This window comes from Staurois parvus, unplaced genomic scaffold (genome assembly GCF_062004578.1).
Source record: "Staurois parvus isolate SC_StPar_1 unplaced genomic scaffold, SC_StPar_1.0 ptg000264l, whole genome shotgun sequence".
NCBI lineage: Eukaryota > Metazoa > Chordata > Amphibia > Anura > Ranidae > Staurois > Staurois parvus.
The window spans coordinates 14,360,147-14,376,789 of record NW_028318060.1 but is presented as its reverse complement, the minus strand read 5'-3'; the positions used below and the strand labels follow the sequence as shown (position 1 = coordinate 14,376,789).

Here is a 16,643-nt window from a genome sequence, read left to right as displayed (position 1 = left end):
CTCCCCCCCACTGACACCAACGATGGGGCACTTTTCCTCCCCCCCACTGACACCAACGATGGGGCACTATTCCTCCCCCCCACTGACACCAACGATGGGGCACTATTCCTCCACCCCCCCACTGACACCAACGATGGGATACTATTCCTCCCACTGACACCAATGTTGGGACACTATTCCTCCCACTGACACCAAAGATGGGGCACTATTCCTTCCACTGACACCAATAATGGGGCGCTATTCCCCCCACTGATACTAATGATGGGGCACTATTCCTGCCACTGATACCAATGATGGGGCGCTATTCCTCCCACTGACACCAATGATGGGGCACTATTCCACTGACACCAATGATGGGGCACTATTCCTCCCACTGATACCAATGATGGGGCACTATTCCTCCCACTGATACCAATGATGGGGCACTATTCCTCCCACTGACACCAATGATGGGGCACTATTCCTCCCACTGACACCAATGATGGGGCACTATTCCTCCCACTGACACCAATGATGGGGCACTATTCCTCCCACTGACACCAATGATGGGGCACTATTCCTCCCACTGACACCAATGATGGGGCACTATTCCTCCCACTGATACCAATGATGGGGCACTATTCCTCCCACTGACACCAATGATGGGGCACTATTCCTCCCACTGACACCAATTATGAGGCACGATTCTTCCCACTGGTGTTCCCACCCTCGGCTTATACTCGAGTCAATAGTTTTCCCAGTTTTTTGTGGTAAAATTAGGTACCTCGGCTTATATTCGGGTCGGCTTATACTCGAGTATATACGGTATATGGAATTATTTTCTCATATTGATAATTAGTATTAACCCTATGGATCACCTCGGAGACGTTAGGGGCATTGGTGGATTTCAGTTTGCTAGTTATGACCTTAGAACCTGCAAGTAAGATGTGGGTTACTATCATTTTATAATGTGGGGGGTATAAATCAATAGAGGTTCCTAAAAGTTCTAAACATGGAGTAGGGCAGGATAGAACGCCTGTGACTGTAGAGATCAGGGAGAAGATTGAGTTCCAAAAAATATGCACATTTTTAGACTCCCACAGGATGTGTAACAGGTTGCCAAGAACCATTTTTTTTAAATAGTTTTTTTTTTTTTATTCAGTATAGTCCTTGCCTCTTCTCAAAGCCACTACCTCATTTATGGAACATTAATAAATTTATAGTACCATCCTTCTGTGAGAAGCCATTTAATATAAAGGAAACTGCCTAGATAGAAAAAGAACCATTATGGCCTACCTGTCAATACTAAAGACTGGGGAGTGTCAAACACCGTTTGTTATATACTCTGAACCAGAAGCACCATTGCAAGGTGGTTAAGGGATGCCATAGAAACAATTTATCATCATCAAGGTCTTTCCCACTAGGAATAATCCAAGCATACTCTGAAAGAGCCTTAGCTGCCTTCTGAACTGAGAAAGCAGGAACATCACTGGAACAGATCTGAAGTGCAACCTGAACTAGCTTAGCCTCTCAAGTGCTGTAATTTTTTTTTTTCTAGCACTTTTTATTTTTTTAATTTTTCTCTTCAATAAAGACTTTTCTCTACAGTGCTGCTGGAGGTATCTCCACCAATGTGCAGGTGGCTGCCATGGTCATCCTTAGCCTCACTTTTAGACTGTACCGCATCCAAAGCTCCTTGTAGCTATCACCTTTGTGAGATGAGTTTTTCGAACTGGTGGCCTTAATCTTGCAAAAAACTCTTTTTGGTCTTGCATAGGAACAAGGTGGTGTTGAAGCCCCAGACTTCCTTTCTGTCAAAGGTAGTCTGACTCTAACCAGGACATGGTTCCTTCTGTTTGGCTCCTGTTTATCAAAAGGAAAATTCCCTTTATTCTTGCTGGATGTGAGTGGGGCAGTGTGAGTTTTTCTCTCAGCCACTGCTTCTTTCAGGAATACAGTATCCTTTTTTCTCATTCCTGATTTTACCCTAAAAGTGTCAATTGGCTTCTTCCTCCTCCCATCTCTAGGTGGCTTATCTTATATCGGATTCTCTCTTTCCTGTTAAGACTTACTCCACCAGGGCCGGATCTAGAGTGTCTGTTTTGGTGGTGCAGTTCAAAATGTCAAGGGGTCATACTGTCAACACACCTTTTTATCTTTGTGGTTTTCAGTGTTTGTGCAGTTCTTAAGAAATGAAGTCTCCTTAGTTTTCTGTTTGTGTGCCATAACCTTGGCGAAATGCAGATTTTTGGTCTGGAACTTAAAGTGCTTGAACAATACAGCCTATACAAACATTAGTAACTGTTAACATTTTGAACTACAAACTATTTTTATCATTTTTTTTTTCTATCCCCACATTCCATCCCTCAATATACAGTCAGGTCCATAATATTGGGACATCGACACAATTCTAACATTTTTGGCTCTATACACCACCACAATGGATTTGAAATGAAACGAACAAGATGTGCTTTAACTGCAGACTGTCAGCTTTAATTCGAGGGTATTTACATCCAAATCAGGTGAATGGTGTAGGAATTACAACAGTTTGCATATGTGCCTCCCACTTGTTAAGGGACCAAAAGTAATGGGACAATTGGCTTCTCAGCTGTTCCATGGCCAGGTGTGTGTTATTCCCTCATTATCCCAATTACAATGAGCAGATAAAAAGTCCAGAGTTCATTTCAAGTGTGCTATTTGCCTTTGGAATCTGTTGCTGTCCACTCTCAAGATGAGATCCAAAGAGCTGTCACTATCAGTGAAGCAAGCCATCATTAGGCTGAAAAAACAAAACAAACCCATCAGAGAGATAGCAAAAACATTAGGTGTGGCCAAAACAACTGTTTGGAATATTCTTAAAAAGAAGGAACACCAAAAAACCCGGAAGACCACGGAAAACAACTGTGGTGAATGACCGAAAAATTCTTTCCCTGGTGAAGAAAACACCCTTCACAACAGTTGGCCAGATCAAGAACACTCTCCAGGAGGTAGGTGTATGTGTGTCAAAGTCAACAATCGAGAAGACTTCACCAGAGTGAATAAAGAAGGTTCACCACAAGTTGTAAACCATTGGTGAGCCTCAAAAACAGGAAGGCCAGATTAGAGTTTGCCAAACGACATCTAAAAAAGCCTTCACAGTTCTGGAACAACATCCTATGGACAGATGAGACCAAGATCAACTTGTACCAGAGTGATGGGAAGAGAAGAGTATGGAGAAGGAAAGGAACTGCTCATGATCCTAGCATACCACCTCATCAGTGAAGCATGGTGGTGGTAGTGTCATGGCGTGGGCATGTATGGCTGCCAATGGAACTGGTTCTCTTGTATTTATTGATGATGTGACTGCTGACAAATGAATTCTGAAGTGTTTCGGGCAATATTATCTGCTCATATTCAGCCAAATGCTTCAGAACTCATTGGACGCCGCTTCACAGTGCAGATGGACAATGACCCAAAGCATACTGCAAAAGCAACCAAAGAGTTTTTTAAGGGAAAGAAGTGGAATGGTATGCAATGGCCAAGTCAATCACCTGACCTGAATCCGATTGAGCATGCATTTCACTTGCTGAAGACAAAACTGAAGGGAAAATGCCCCAAGAACAAGCAGGAACTGAAGACAGTTGCAGTAGAGGCCTGGCAGAGCATCACCAGGGATGAAACCCAGCATCTGGTGATGTCTATGCGTTCCAGACTTCAGGCTGTAATTGACTGCAAAGGATTTGCAACCAAGTATTAAAAAGAGAAAGTTTGATTTATGATTATTATTCTGTCCCATTACTTTTGGTCCCTTAACAAGTGAGAGGCACATATGCAAACTGTTGTAATGCCTACACCGTTCACCTGATTTGGATGTAAATACCCTCAAATTAAAGCTGACAGTCTGCAGTTAAAGCACATCTTGTTAGTTTCATTTCAAATCCATTAGGGTAGTGTATAGAGCAAAAAATGTTAGAATTGTGTCGATGTCCCAATATTTATGGACCTGACTGTACTTGTCACTATTTCACCTTTTATTTATTACCACATCAAAGCAACACCCTTCTGTTTTTTTTTTTTTGGCAAAATCTCTGACAAACTCATCTATGTCTACATTATTGCCTATTGCCTTCTCATGAGCCCAAATCACCAAATTATTTTTCCTGTCATGCATCATTGTGTGTTAAAATTACGTTGGAACCCTAGACAATGTGGAGAATGAACTCTCACATAATACTGTGGATACCCCAATCACCAGAGCAGTTACATACAGTGCATGCAGCTCTGGGAATGCTTCGTTATAGCTTCTGACATGTGTGCAAACAGCAGACAGGTCCACCTCCTCTGGTAAATTTATTGAGCAACATTGGTTTCAGGTCAAGAATATAATTTTAAGGCTGTCGTTGTCAGCACATTTTGAGTCTGCAAGCAGTTGCAAAGGGTGCAGAAGCACCAGATCTAGAAAATAATTAGACTGAGGAAGAAGGCCTTCATGAAGTCCAGATTTTGCTTTGAAAACCTATTTTCAAGTTCAGCAATGGCTTTATTCAGAATATATAGCAAGGCTCTTTCTAGAGACACTGGTTGTGTTTTGAAGGAATCCATCTCAGTGTGACCAAGAGTAGAGAGAACAACACAGTGAGGTGCTTGGTCATTGTTTCTTTGCTGCAGGTGGATTATGTGTGTGTTCAAACTGAGTTCATGAAATATTTCCTTGCATATGTTTCAGTGCTTGCAAAGAGGATGTGTTAACATCCCCAGCACTACAGAGGTCTACTGAGCGAGCTTTCAGAATAGAATTAGCCGACATTAAGGAACCAAGGATCTGGAAGAAATTAATCTATTTCAAAGAATTTGTTTCCCTAGCTATACTAATAGTCCTGATGTTTTGGTACATGCTGTATATCCATTCATGCAACAGTAATCTCTGAAATCTCAGAGAGAAGATCCAAGATAGCATGCTGGTTTTCCAAAACACCTCTGGCCACGTCATAGTGACTGGTCTACTGTAATTCCAGCAGTCTTTTCAGAGATGGCACATTGTATTGCTGTGTAATATAGTGAGAATTTAAACAAGGAGTGGAGTGAACCTGATCACTGCCAAGATGAAGCTTATGGTTGTAACCGTGAATGTTAGGTAGATGTCAGGCAATCTTATTCTGTAGCAATGCCTGCATGCAACACCTCCCTCATTACAGAAGCACCATCATAGCACTGACTGATTATGTTGTCAGTACTGTAGCCCCCATCTGAGAGATGTTTCAGTATCCGTGCTGTGATGTACTCAGCATCTAACTGTCTCAGGTCCAGCAAACTAATCAGGTGTTCCTCAGGAACAGAGTTATGGACAAACTGATAACTGACATTATTGATAGGTTCTCTATATTGCTCCTTTCCCATGTCCCATCACTCTTTAAACAGAACCCCGCTATGTCAGCATTCTCATATTTATTTGTTATTTCTTGCAACTTTTAATTCAATTACTTGATTTTGCACATATGGGATGTATATTTTGTTTTTTGTGATATACCATTTACTACATCTGAGTGTGGCATCCTTTAGTAATTTGAATTCAATTAGCTTCAGGAACAGCCCTGTAGACACATCATCTTATTTCCTAGATTCTGGTCTCTCAGAGGTCCCACGAAGGGGCAACTCATTCAAGGAATGTAACTACTTTCTCTATGCTGGTTTGGACCCAGCAGGTGGGCTACAGTCTCACCTACTGCCTCTCTCTTCATCATCTCAGCCCACAAGGAAGAAACTTGCAAATGGCAGTGGCTACATGCATGCTTGTTTAATCCCTTGTCCTTCTCCAATTTACTTTTCCAGTTAGTAAATCATTTTTTGGTAAAAACATCTTTATCATTCAATGCCGCAAATTTCAACACAGGACGCAAAAGCATGCATTTTTTTTTACAGAGTATTCTAGCCATGGTTGAGAGCGGTAGCAACTTGAGTTAAATGCACGAGGACCCTGTCTAAAGGTCTGCAGTGGGTATTATTTTAGAAGAGGCTGTGATGGTGCATTCATGTTTAACCACATCCTTACCATACTGTAGCCAAATGACAACTACAGCGTGGATCTCCAGTTCTGGGAGGGTTCATATGACGTCCTCCCAGAACGCACCCTCCTGCATGCATCCGACGATCTATGTGATCGCTGTGTCCTACGGACACAGCTGATCACATGATGAGGCAAAAGGCCAATCACAACAGCCTTTCAACACATGATCAGCTCTGTCCAATGACACAGCAGACCACCGAATAAATACAGTTGCCGGTTATCAGCAGCACTTTCAGCGTGAGGAAAGTGCTGCTGATAACTGGCAGCTTTCACAAAGCAGATTGGCACTGATCATGCAGTGCCACTTATCAGTGCTGCCCAGCAGTGCCGTCAGTCAGCTCCGCCCGTCAGTGCAGCCTATCAGTGCCCATCAGTGCTGCCTGTCCATGCCACCTCATCAGTGCCCATCAGTGCTGCCTGTCCATGCCACCTCATCAGTACCCATCAGTGCTGCCTATCAGTGCAGCCTCATCAACACACAATGAAGGAGAAAAATTACCTGTTTGCTAAATTTTATAATTGAAACAAAACTTTTTTTTCTTCAAATGTTTTGCTCTTTTTTTTTTTTGTTTATAGTACAAAAAATAAAACCCCCATTGGCGATTAAATACCACCAAAAGAAAGCTCTATTTGTGTGAATTTTTTTTTTTAAAATGTCATATGGCTACAGTGTTGCATGACCGTGCAATTGTCATTCAAAGTGTGACAGCGCTGAAAGCTGAAAATCGGCCTGAGCACGAAGGGGGGTAAAAGTGCCTGGTATGGAAGTGGTTAAACCATGTTCTAAATCATCAACTGCTATGGGTTTCCCTGCTCTGGCTGTGGAGTCCCTCGTTGGTTGGAAGAAAGTGGGGTAGAGCTTGTACTGGGGCCAGTACAAGGATCTCTTCTGGATTCTGTGAAGAACCAGTGGACTGGAAGGTTGTATTACCGTCTGGGTCAGTGCGTACTTTGTCAAAATATATTAGCAGTTCATTATGCATCATTTCTTTGCAAAGACAATGAGCTAGGGAATGTTGGCTAAATAAGGCACGCATGCATACTGTGGTATATCTGTGGTTTGATGCACTATCAAACCACAGATAAAGCTATGGAAGTTCCTCTCCTCGTTTTTCTGTCTATCTAGCCCACTCCCTTGGACTTTCCTTTTACACAGGAAATCATAGATTTAGGATTGTTTTTAAAACCAAGCCTACAGAGTCACTGACTGTGACAGGTATGTAGTAGGTATCAGTAATGCCACTATGCCAGAGTGATACAGAGAACCAGCAGGGATCAGAGAAATACTGCTAACATTATTCCCTTTTCACTAAAACATGGTTATATAGTTAAAACTTTCTATATTTTTCAATACAATTCAAGAAAAGGATTTTATGATACATACAAAAATGCTGTTTTCCTCTGGTTTAGAGGTTTACAAAAGTCTTATGAGTAGAAACGTTCAATTAATAGGACAATCATTGCTTGTTATCCTGCATCATTACAATTCCTGCTGTATCTTTCTTATAGATTTATAGCATGAGTTTGCGCTTATCTGCATTCTTTGAGGAGCGTGTAGGCACAATTTTGACAGATTATCGTTCTGCCATCACATTTCATCAGAGGACCTCAATGCCCAAACGTAAGAAGAAAAGGAATCGGAGCAGCTCTTCCAGCAGCACTGCAGCATCTAGGTAATTTGGCATATGTTTCTAGTAACCCAAAAGGCCTTTTATTCATTTATTACATCTAGTGTTTGTGTTGTTACATATATTTTAAGCATAGCATAAACAAATGTGCTCCAAAAGCATTATGTAGCAATATTTTATATTTTCACTTGTGTTTTTAATATGCCATGTATGTTTTTATCAAAGTCCTGAAAGAAAAAGAAAATATGTGAAGCACCAACCAAAGCAGGAAAGCACACCAACACCTTCAGGACTGCCTAGCCCACGTTCAGCAGTTCAGAAGGTGCCAACTGCTCAAACAAATGGCAAAGGAACAGAATCCAGTCCATTGGCACGCACAAGGAGTTACAGGCGTTCTATAGAACCAGTCTCTGCTGATAAACCATCCACATCTTTGTGTAAACCCATGACAACAAGACTGAATAATTCTACCACTCCAGGGAAAGCAGGTATGTTGTAAATTTGTATTCTAAAATGCATATATGTATCTGTAGCTGATTTGGGCTCATCTCATTTGTGTAAAGCTTACACAGTGAAATCTAAGTTCTCTGTACTTTCATAGGAGGACAGAGGCAACCTGTGGGATATAAGCCCCTGCCTCTAGAAGAGGTAGACTCCCCTGCCCCAGAAAGGTATTGCCTGCTGGAAACTCCAGTGTCATCTTGGAAAAAAAAAATGGAAAACAGAGATTACTTGTTCTTTAGTGGGAAATGCATAACTGCATGGTAATAGAACTCAGTGTTAGCGTGGTGACGTAGAAGGTAGGAAACCTTGGGCAGCATTGATTTTATTTTCTCTGATTGCAAATATAAATAAGCGAATTGCTTTGAGAGCCTCTTGTTAATAAGAATTACAAGCATCTACTGCTAATAAACATGTTAAGGCTAATTTTTATAAGCGTGATTATATGGTGCTGTACATGCATTGTACTGTTTATGTAAAGCGTATTTTAGAAGAAGTTAATTCAGGCCTTGAAATTTCCACTTGCCTACTCGCATTGGCGAGTGAAAATTATGGTGGGGGCGAGTGTGTCCCCAGGGCCGTCTTGCTGAGCAGGCTTGGAACTCAGGGCCGAATCTGTCGTTGGCACTGGAAGCCGTCAGACTGCTCAATACTTGAGCAAAGTGAAAGCAAAGGAAGGAGTGTGTGCTGTGCTCTCTTCCTCCCCCTAGAGTGCAGTACCCTTCTCTGTGAGTGAAGGTAACAAAGTACTGCAACTTTTTATAAGGCTGTGTGTGTATGTACATGTATTTGTGTGTGTCTATGTATGCATGTACATGTGTCTGTGTGTATCTGTACATGTGTCTGTGTGCATGTACGTGTGTGTCTGTGTATGTATTGACACGTGTCTGTGCATTTCTGTGTATGTACATGTGTCTGTGTGTATGTACATGTGTCTCTGTGCGTGTGTGTACATGTTTCTGTGTGTGTACGTACATGCCTGTGTGTGTGTGTACAGGTGTCTGTTTGTGTGTGCGTGTGTCTGTATGTAAACCTATATGTATGGGTGGTTTGGTCAGGTTCAGGATGATGTGGTTATGGGTGGTAGCGTATGGGGCATTTGAGGTACTGCTGGGTTGGATAGTAGGTAGGATATGCCTGGAAGAGTTATGGTTTTGTGAGTGAAAGATTATTGGTGTATACGGTGCATGGTCTAAGTATGATGGAGTGTTTAGGGGGACATTGGAGGCCCTGCTGTAATGTGGGGGGACTCTGGGGACCCTGATGTAATGCGGGTAACATTTAACAGTGCCATTTCATGAAATTTACGAGGGCGTGTTTAGGGGGGAATTAAGGGTGTAGCAGCGTACGGGTTGGCTGGGGCAACTGGTGGCGATAACTCTTAAGGCCTGGCTAGTAGCTCAGGACTTGAAAATTTAAGCCCTGAGTTAATTTACATGTAATCAATATGTTTTTTATGTTGTCCTTTTTTTTTTTTTTCTTTCTTCAGTAGCAATAGTTGAAAACTCAGTTAAACATCCTAGAAATCAGAGTACGCCAAGCAGTACCAGCCAGCCAATGACAACCACCCAGCTTAGAAAGAACAACGTGCCCAAAGAAAACCTGGAAAAGGAGAAGCCTCTGAAACGCAAGATGAAAGGGATGAGCAGTCAACAGCAAGGTAGTTATGATGTGTACATGCCTTGATGATGTAAAAGGATGTTCAGTGTTCATTCAAATGGTGGAAAAATATTTAGTCTTGGGGGTTCCTCATTCTTGCCATTCCACTGATAAAGCCAACTTTTGGTGACTCAGTCATACACTACAGTTTGGGAGAAAGCAGGCTGACCAATGACATCTCTCATTTAAACCTAGAACAGTACATTACATCACATTTTATGACAAGCTATTTAGTGTTACCACATGTGACAACTTAGGTTAATAAGATTTATGAAAGACTGCTCTTGTCAGACCAACCTGTTAGATCCTTTTAACATTCTATGAGGAGGTAAGTTGTAATTTAGATAAAGGAAGGGCTATGGAAATAGTGTTCATGGTTTTTTATATAGAATACAATACTCCATAAATGCTTAATTTACAAATTAAGGTATTTTGGTGTTGATTAGATCGTATGTACCTGGATAGAAAACTGGATACAGGAGCATGTCCAAAGGGTGGTAATAATTGGCATATTTTAACCCCTTCACGCCTAAGGGTAAAACAAATCTAAAGGCCTAAGCACAATTCTGCACCGTTGACATGTGATAGCAAAACTGTACATATCATCACAACTACTTTGCACATCCAGGTGAATTATACCTTGATTTTTTCAGAACAAATTGGGCTTTCATTTGGTGGTAAATGGTATTGGATATCTCCTGATTTTTTTTTTTTATTACCGAAGGAAAACTGGCCAAAAATAGTAAAAAAAATCCTTTTTTTTTTATTTAGCTATGTTTTTCTTGTTATGACCATAACCTACCACCAAAGAGCAACCCAAAATAAATTCTCCAGCTCTTGACGATCGCAGTGATACCATATATGTGTATGTTATTTGTTGTTTGTACCCGTAGTACAGCCCAGAAACCATAGTGCGCATTTTGTTTTTGTATTTTTTTTTTTTTTTTTTTTTTTACCTAAAACACACTAACACTAACACCAATTTTTTTTTAAAATCCTGACCTTGACCTTTGACCTTGACCCTGACCTAAACACTAACCCTGGCACTGAACTAGATCAAACCTTGATCTAGGTATTTTTTTTTATTTTTTTAATATTTATTTATTTATCTTTTTTACAAACTTTTTTTTTCTTCTCTCTGACAGGAGTTCGAGAGATACAATGTATCTCTCTTCTCCATTCATAGAGAGAGAGAGAAAAAAAACAAGGGGGCCAGGCTGCACAGTGACTGATCACTGTGATAGCCAATCAGAGGCTATCACAGCGATCATGTGACCCGGGACCGGGAGTCCCGGGTCCCGATCGTTAGAACGGGACTCGGTGCTCTCAGTGACACCGCGGTCTCGGTGCTGGGAGCGAGCTGAGGGGCGCGCTCCCAACACAAAGACAGGTACGCAAATATGCGGCCCCACGGAAAAAAGCCCAGGTCCGTGAGGCCGCATATTTGTGTTACGTCGGCGTCAAGGGGTTAAGAATGGTCTGGAGTTGAGTGGGGTAATCCAGGGCTCTACCCTGGGACCAGTACTGTTGTAACTTGTTTATAAACGATATAAAAGTTGGAATAAATCGTTCTCAGTGTTTGCTGATGATACAAAGCTAAGCAGGACAATACCGTCGCAACAAGATGTAGCAACTTTGCAAGAGAACTTAACTAAAATAGAGGGGAGGGCAGCTATGTGGCAGATGAGGTTTAATATTGGAAAATGTAGAGTAATGCACTTGGGAGCTAAAAATATGAATGCAAGTTACTCGCGTGGGGGAGATGCTGTAGGGAAATTGAGGATGGAAAATGATCTGGGGGTCCTGGTAGACCACAGGCTCAGCAATAGCATGTTATTTCAAGCTGCAGCAAGCAAGGCTAGCAGGCTATTTGCATGCATTAACTGTAAAACTGTATTTACTCAAGACAACTTTTATACTACCAATTTACAAAACTATGGTTCGGCCATCTCTTGAGTATGCTGTCCTGTTCTGGCCACCCACGCTTAGGAAGGATATGCTGGAACTGGAGGACCTCGGTTATGAGGAGCAACTGCAAACCTTATTCTTCCTGGAGAAGAGATGCTTAAGTTGGGATATGAACGCAGTACACTAGGGATGCACCGGTGTCGATACAGAGTATTTTCACGAGTACTCTTGAAAGTGCTCCCATTACCAGAAACCGATATTTGCGGTGTGATTTGCGTCATTACAAAATGAATAGGTGCAAATCGCACTGCAAAGAATAACATGCAGTTTGAACAGGAATGTGGTGCGATTCCTGTCTGAATCGCATGCAGTTTCCCCACCGCTCCTGTGTGACCTGGTTTGTCATATCCTGGGTTCACACAGGAGCAGTGCGGGAAACCTCCTTGCATTTGAAATCTCTGCGGCTTTCTCTTCTCTTTGCAGGGATGACAGTACAGGCTAGACGGCTGTCCAATCAGAAGCAGTCTAGAGAAAGCCACAGGGATTTTTAAATCCCCAGACCTGTGAAGCGGCTTTTCATTGTGTGACAGTATGGGATCGGTGCAGGGAGGTTTCCCGCAGCGGTCTTTTCTAAACCCATGCTAGGTCAAGCCTGGGTTCACACAGGTGCAGTTGGGAAACCGCATGCGATTCAGACACGAATCGCACCACATTCCTCTTCAAGTCTCATGCTATTCTTTGCAGTGTGATTTGCACCCATTCATTTTGTATGGACGCAAATTGCACCGCAAAGTATTGGTACTCTGTATCCGCAAGCACTTGACCGATCGTTTCGGTACTCGCGGTGCGTTTCTATCAATATTCAAATCTTTAAATGAGGATTATAGCATTGGGAGGAAACTATTTTAACGTAAGTTCTCTAAAGAAGACATGCAGCCCACAATGATGTTGGATAAGAAACCGTTCGATCTTAAATTACGAAGGGTTTTTTTTACTGTTAAATTGATGAGGATGTGGAACTCTCTTCCACAATTGGTGGTGTCAGTGGGGAGTGTAGATAACTTTTTAGATGTGTTTCTTAGCGAGTGCAATGTACAGGGATATGGAAAATATTAGTGACATAGTCGCATACACACACATTCACACTCAGATTGAATTGACTGGGGCCTTTATTCAACCTTAAAACTATGTAACCTGAATCTCTTCATAATTGGGAATTGTAGACTTCAACTGTATGATTGTACAGTATCTAATTTTAAAATCTGGAGCTAAGAGGCCTGGCCGTTTTAAAAGAAACGGTAATAGTGCCTATTCTTTTTACTGGTCAGTTTAATTAATGATTTTCCAAAACACCGAAGCCTTTAATTTATATTTTACACTGTGTTGCAGCTGAAAGAAAAGATGGTGTATTGCCAGTACGTGTTCAAGTTAATGGGCACAGCAGCCAGGTCAAGAAGCCAGGAATGAGAGGTCGCCCTCCTGGCCGCAAACCGAAGATAGTTCTGAACAACGCTAATAATGGTGACCAAAATAATAGCATTCAAGTTGTTCCCAAGAAAAGAGGAAGGAAGCCAAAATATCCCAGGAACGATGATCAACAGCAAATTGTACCCCAGGTCACACCTCAACCTGTTTCCCCAGTTAAAAAGAAAAAGGAGCAGCCGACTTCATCCAGCTGTAACTCTAATGCAGAGCTGAAAGTTAAGAATGAGATTGAGGTACCAAAAAAACGGAGGGGTAGAAAACCAAAAATAAGAATTGAGCATACAGAGATTAATGCTCCTCCTCCACTACCACCTCCACCACCACCACCACCACCACCATCACAATCATTACCAACACAGACAGTACCAGAAAATGCGAAACAGGAACTTGTCAAAATACAAACAAGAAGTAAATGTAAAAAGGTTGAGGAATCAATGGATGTATCCAGAGAGACAACTGAGGGCCTTAATCATTCTGAATCCCAAATGAGAACTAGAAATCAGGGCAAGAGAACTGCATTTTATAATGAAGAAGACTCTGAGGAGGAACAGAGGCAGCTGTTGTTTGAAGACACTTCTTTGACTTTTGGAACCTCAAGCAGAGGAAGGGTACGGAAATTAACAGAGAAAGCTAAAGCCAATTTAATAGGCTGGTAAAAATGTGCTGTACTCTGAGGCAGCTCTACTTAAGTACTCTTACTTTTGTGCTGCTATAAAGAATTGGAAACCCTTCCAGGGGAAGGAAAGATTTTTTTCATGGGGTTGGTGTTTTTAAGTGTTTATTGCCTATGGATTAGGTTTAAGCATTTCAGTATATGTAGTCCTCAGATTAACTAAATTGAAAAATTGATGCAGGAAAATGAATCTTTGGCTCTGCATAAGACTAAGAAAGCCTTTAATGGTAGTTTAATAATGTCTGACATAAGTGGGTACATTATACTAAATGCAAAAATGGCATCTGTTTGGGAGCATTTCATAACTTTGGTAGCTAGCTGGGAAATACCAGCAAGGACAAATAAGTTACCAAATGTTGATCTCTGCAGGAGGAAATACCTAATTTTAGTCCCAGGCTTTGTACATTATCTTTTACATAGGCAGTGAAATATCCTATATATACGTAAGCAGGTATATAATTATATATACTTATATATCCACATTGGAAAGCATTTCATTTATGTCTAATTTTGCAGACCTCTATTCTAGTACCAATCAATAATTCAGATTAGTGTGCCAAAGACTGAGACTCAATGCAGTCAAAGCCTACGATTTCTGCTTATCAGAATAGCGCACAATCTTTGTGTACATAAGACATACAAAACAACTTGTATATTGCTTTTGAGATATTGTAAGCTGTGCTCACTTAATCCCATTTTGGTACTTTTATTAAAAAAAAAAAAAAAAAAGTGGCAGGGTTGTTTTAAGAGACATTTTAAAATTATGTTTTAAAAAAAATGTAACAATGTACATTTAAGTGAAAAAAAATCTATATAATTTTTTATTTTCTTCTTTCCAGCAAATGTGAGGTTTAGAAGCACTGGTTATTGCCATTATTGTGTTGCTCCTTTTTTTCTTTATAAAGACTAAATCTAGTTTGGCAAGGCCCCCCTCTGGTGTGATAGAGGACCCACTTGCTTGTTAGTCATTTCTGGGTTCATAGTTCTGTATTCAACGCTGATTCAGCCCCACCATTTGCAATCTTTACTGTCGCATGAGCAGTTTGATGTTCCTGCTAAATTATGTTATTGCAGACCCCAGCAAAAAGTGTGAGAATTATGTTTGGCATGAAGTAAGTGAGCTTGCAATGGCCATAACTGGGCTTCAGATAAAATTTCAATATTTCATTTCGCCTTGAAAGATATAAAAAGGTCTGTGGGTCCTTGGAATACATCAGCTTCCAAATAAAATTGAATAGTCCGCTTTACATGGAATCAGTCTTAATACTTAAAGGGGCATCCCACTTGCAATAAGAAAGTAGAAAGCCCATCTTCTTACTCCTGTTAAGAACCAGCAGTGGTTTCACTACTTGGAACCCAGACTGTTTAGCTGTTTATACAAAGGTCAGCCTAGATTTGTATTCAAATCTAGGCACATTTATATATTTGATATTTTAGGTTGGGGGAGAATGGAATTTGAAAATAAATATATAATCTTTGGGGGTATGTTGGCAATTAATTGCAATAATCAGTAGCAAGATTGGAGTTATTACATTGTTTCATTTGGCAAACTACCTTTTATGTGTTTGAATGTTCCACATATTCTCCCAAGATGCTCAACTGTAAAGTGTACATAACGCATGTACATATGTGTATACATGTATGTGTAATAACACTGTTTTACACAACTTTATAATGCAGGTATCAGAACTTTTTTTTTTTTTTTTTTAATAAAAACCCTAGAGTTGAAAACTAATTTGAAAATGCCACCTTTTAGTTTGATTCTGAAGGGTGGGTAGTTTATGTAAAGGTCATGTCATTTTTCATGTACCTATGGTTTTTACAGTAATATTAATGCACACTGTTACATTTTCATTTATACTGTCTCTGGTTCATACCACACTAGCAAAGTAAATAGATGTTTTCAGTAAAACATCAGTTGTGCTTTTTTCCCAAGTTTACCATGATAAAATCCTAACATTTAGCTGAATGTATGAAACGTTTCAGTGCCATTGAAGACAAGACATTGTTTATAACACTACAGCAATACGTTTCTCAGTGTAGTCACTTCATTGCAGCATACCAATTATGTTCCTCTGGAAACAAAATTATTAAAATTTCTTTTCACAACTTTCTGCTTATATATTGTATGTCTTTCAGTGACTTTTATTTCTGTTTGAAGGGGACTTGTTAGGATGAAACTATAGGAGCAGATTTAAAGGGTCTAAGGCTCATCCTAAACCTTTCCCTGGCAAACTTTATCTAGGTCAATGACACACTAGTGAAGCCCATAGTGAATGTGCCATAGTTTCATCATTGCATGTTGCCTTTAAAATCACTCCACTCAGGATCGCCTCAACAGTAATTAAGATTACCTGTGTTCACCTGATAATTATTTCACTTTTGGATGGATGGTGATGGGTTGAATCATCACAGGCTTCATATACTGTATATCTCCTTTGAATTGATCTTTGCAACTTACTTCAGTTATACCTATCACGTGATTATTGTATGGCGTCTCCTTTTAACTTCAGTAAGCATAATTTAGCATGAGGATTAAGAAATCATACATGTAAAGTTGGAGGATCTCCTCACTGAAATCTCTGTAAAATATGAGTAGTTGGTGAGGCAAACCACCAGCACCTGACTGGATCCAAAATAGTGAAATGACCTGCTTGCTGACACACAGGTTATAATTCTGTTCCAGTACTTTAACCTGTACTGCCACACTCAAGCTTCACTACCCTGCCAAAGAAGCTGTCGATGACCTGAAACTCAAAATATACCA

The 16,643-nt window shown here is 40.6% G+C and overlaps 1 protein-coding gene across 1 annotated transcript in view; it reads left to right on the top strand.

Moving 5' to 3' along the window:
• Window positions 1–15,985, top strand: part of PHIP (PHIP subunit of CUL4-Ring ligase complex) — a gene marked incomplete at its 5' end in the record, with an annotated part of 124,164 nt that extends 108,179 nt beyond the window's left edge. Inside the window, 4 exons of the mRNA XM_089681311.1 lie at window positions 7,532–7,695; window positions 7,876–8,138; window positions 9,641–9,811; window positions 13,108–15,985. Coding sequence (XP_089537437.1) covers window positions 7,532–7,695; window positions 7,876–8,138; window positions 9,641–9,811; window positions 13,108–13,859 — 1,350 coding nt within the window. The remainder of the gene's footprint in view (window positions 1–7,531; window positions 7,696–7,875; window positions 8,139–9,640; window positions 9,812–13,107) is intronic.
• Window positions 15,986–16,643: the final 658 nt, after the last annotated feature.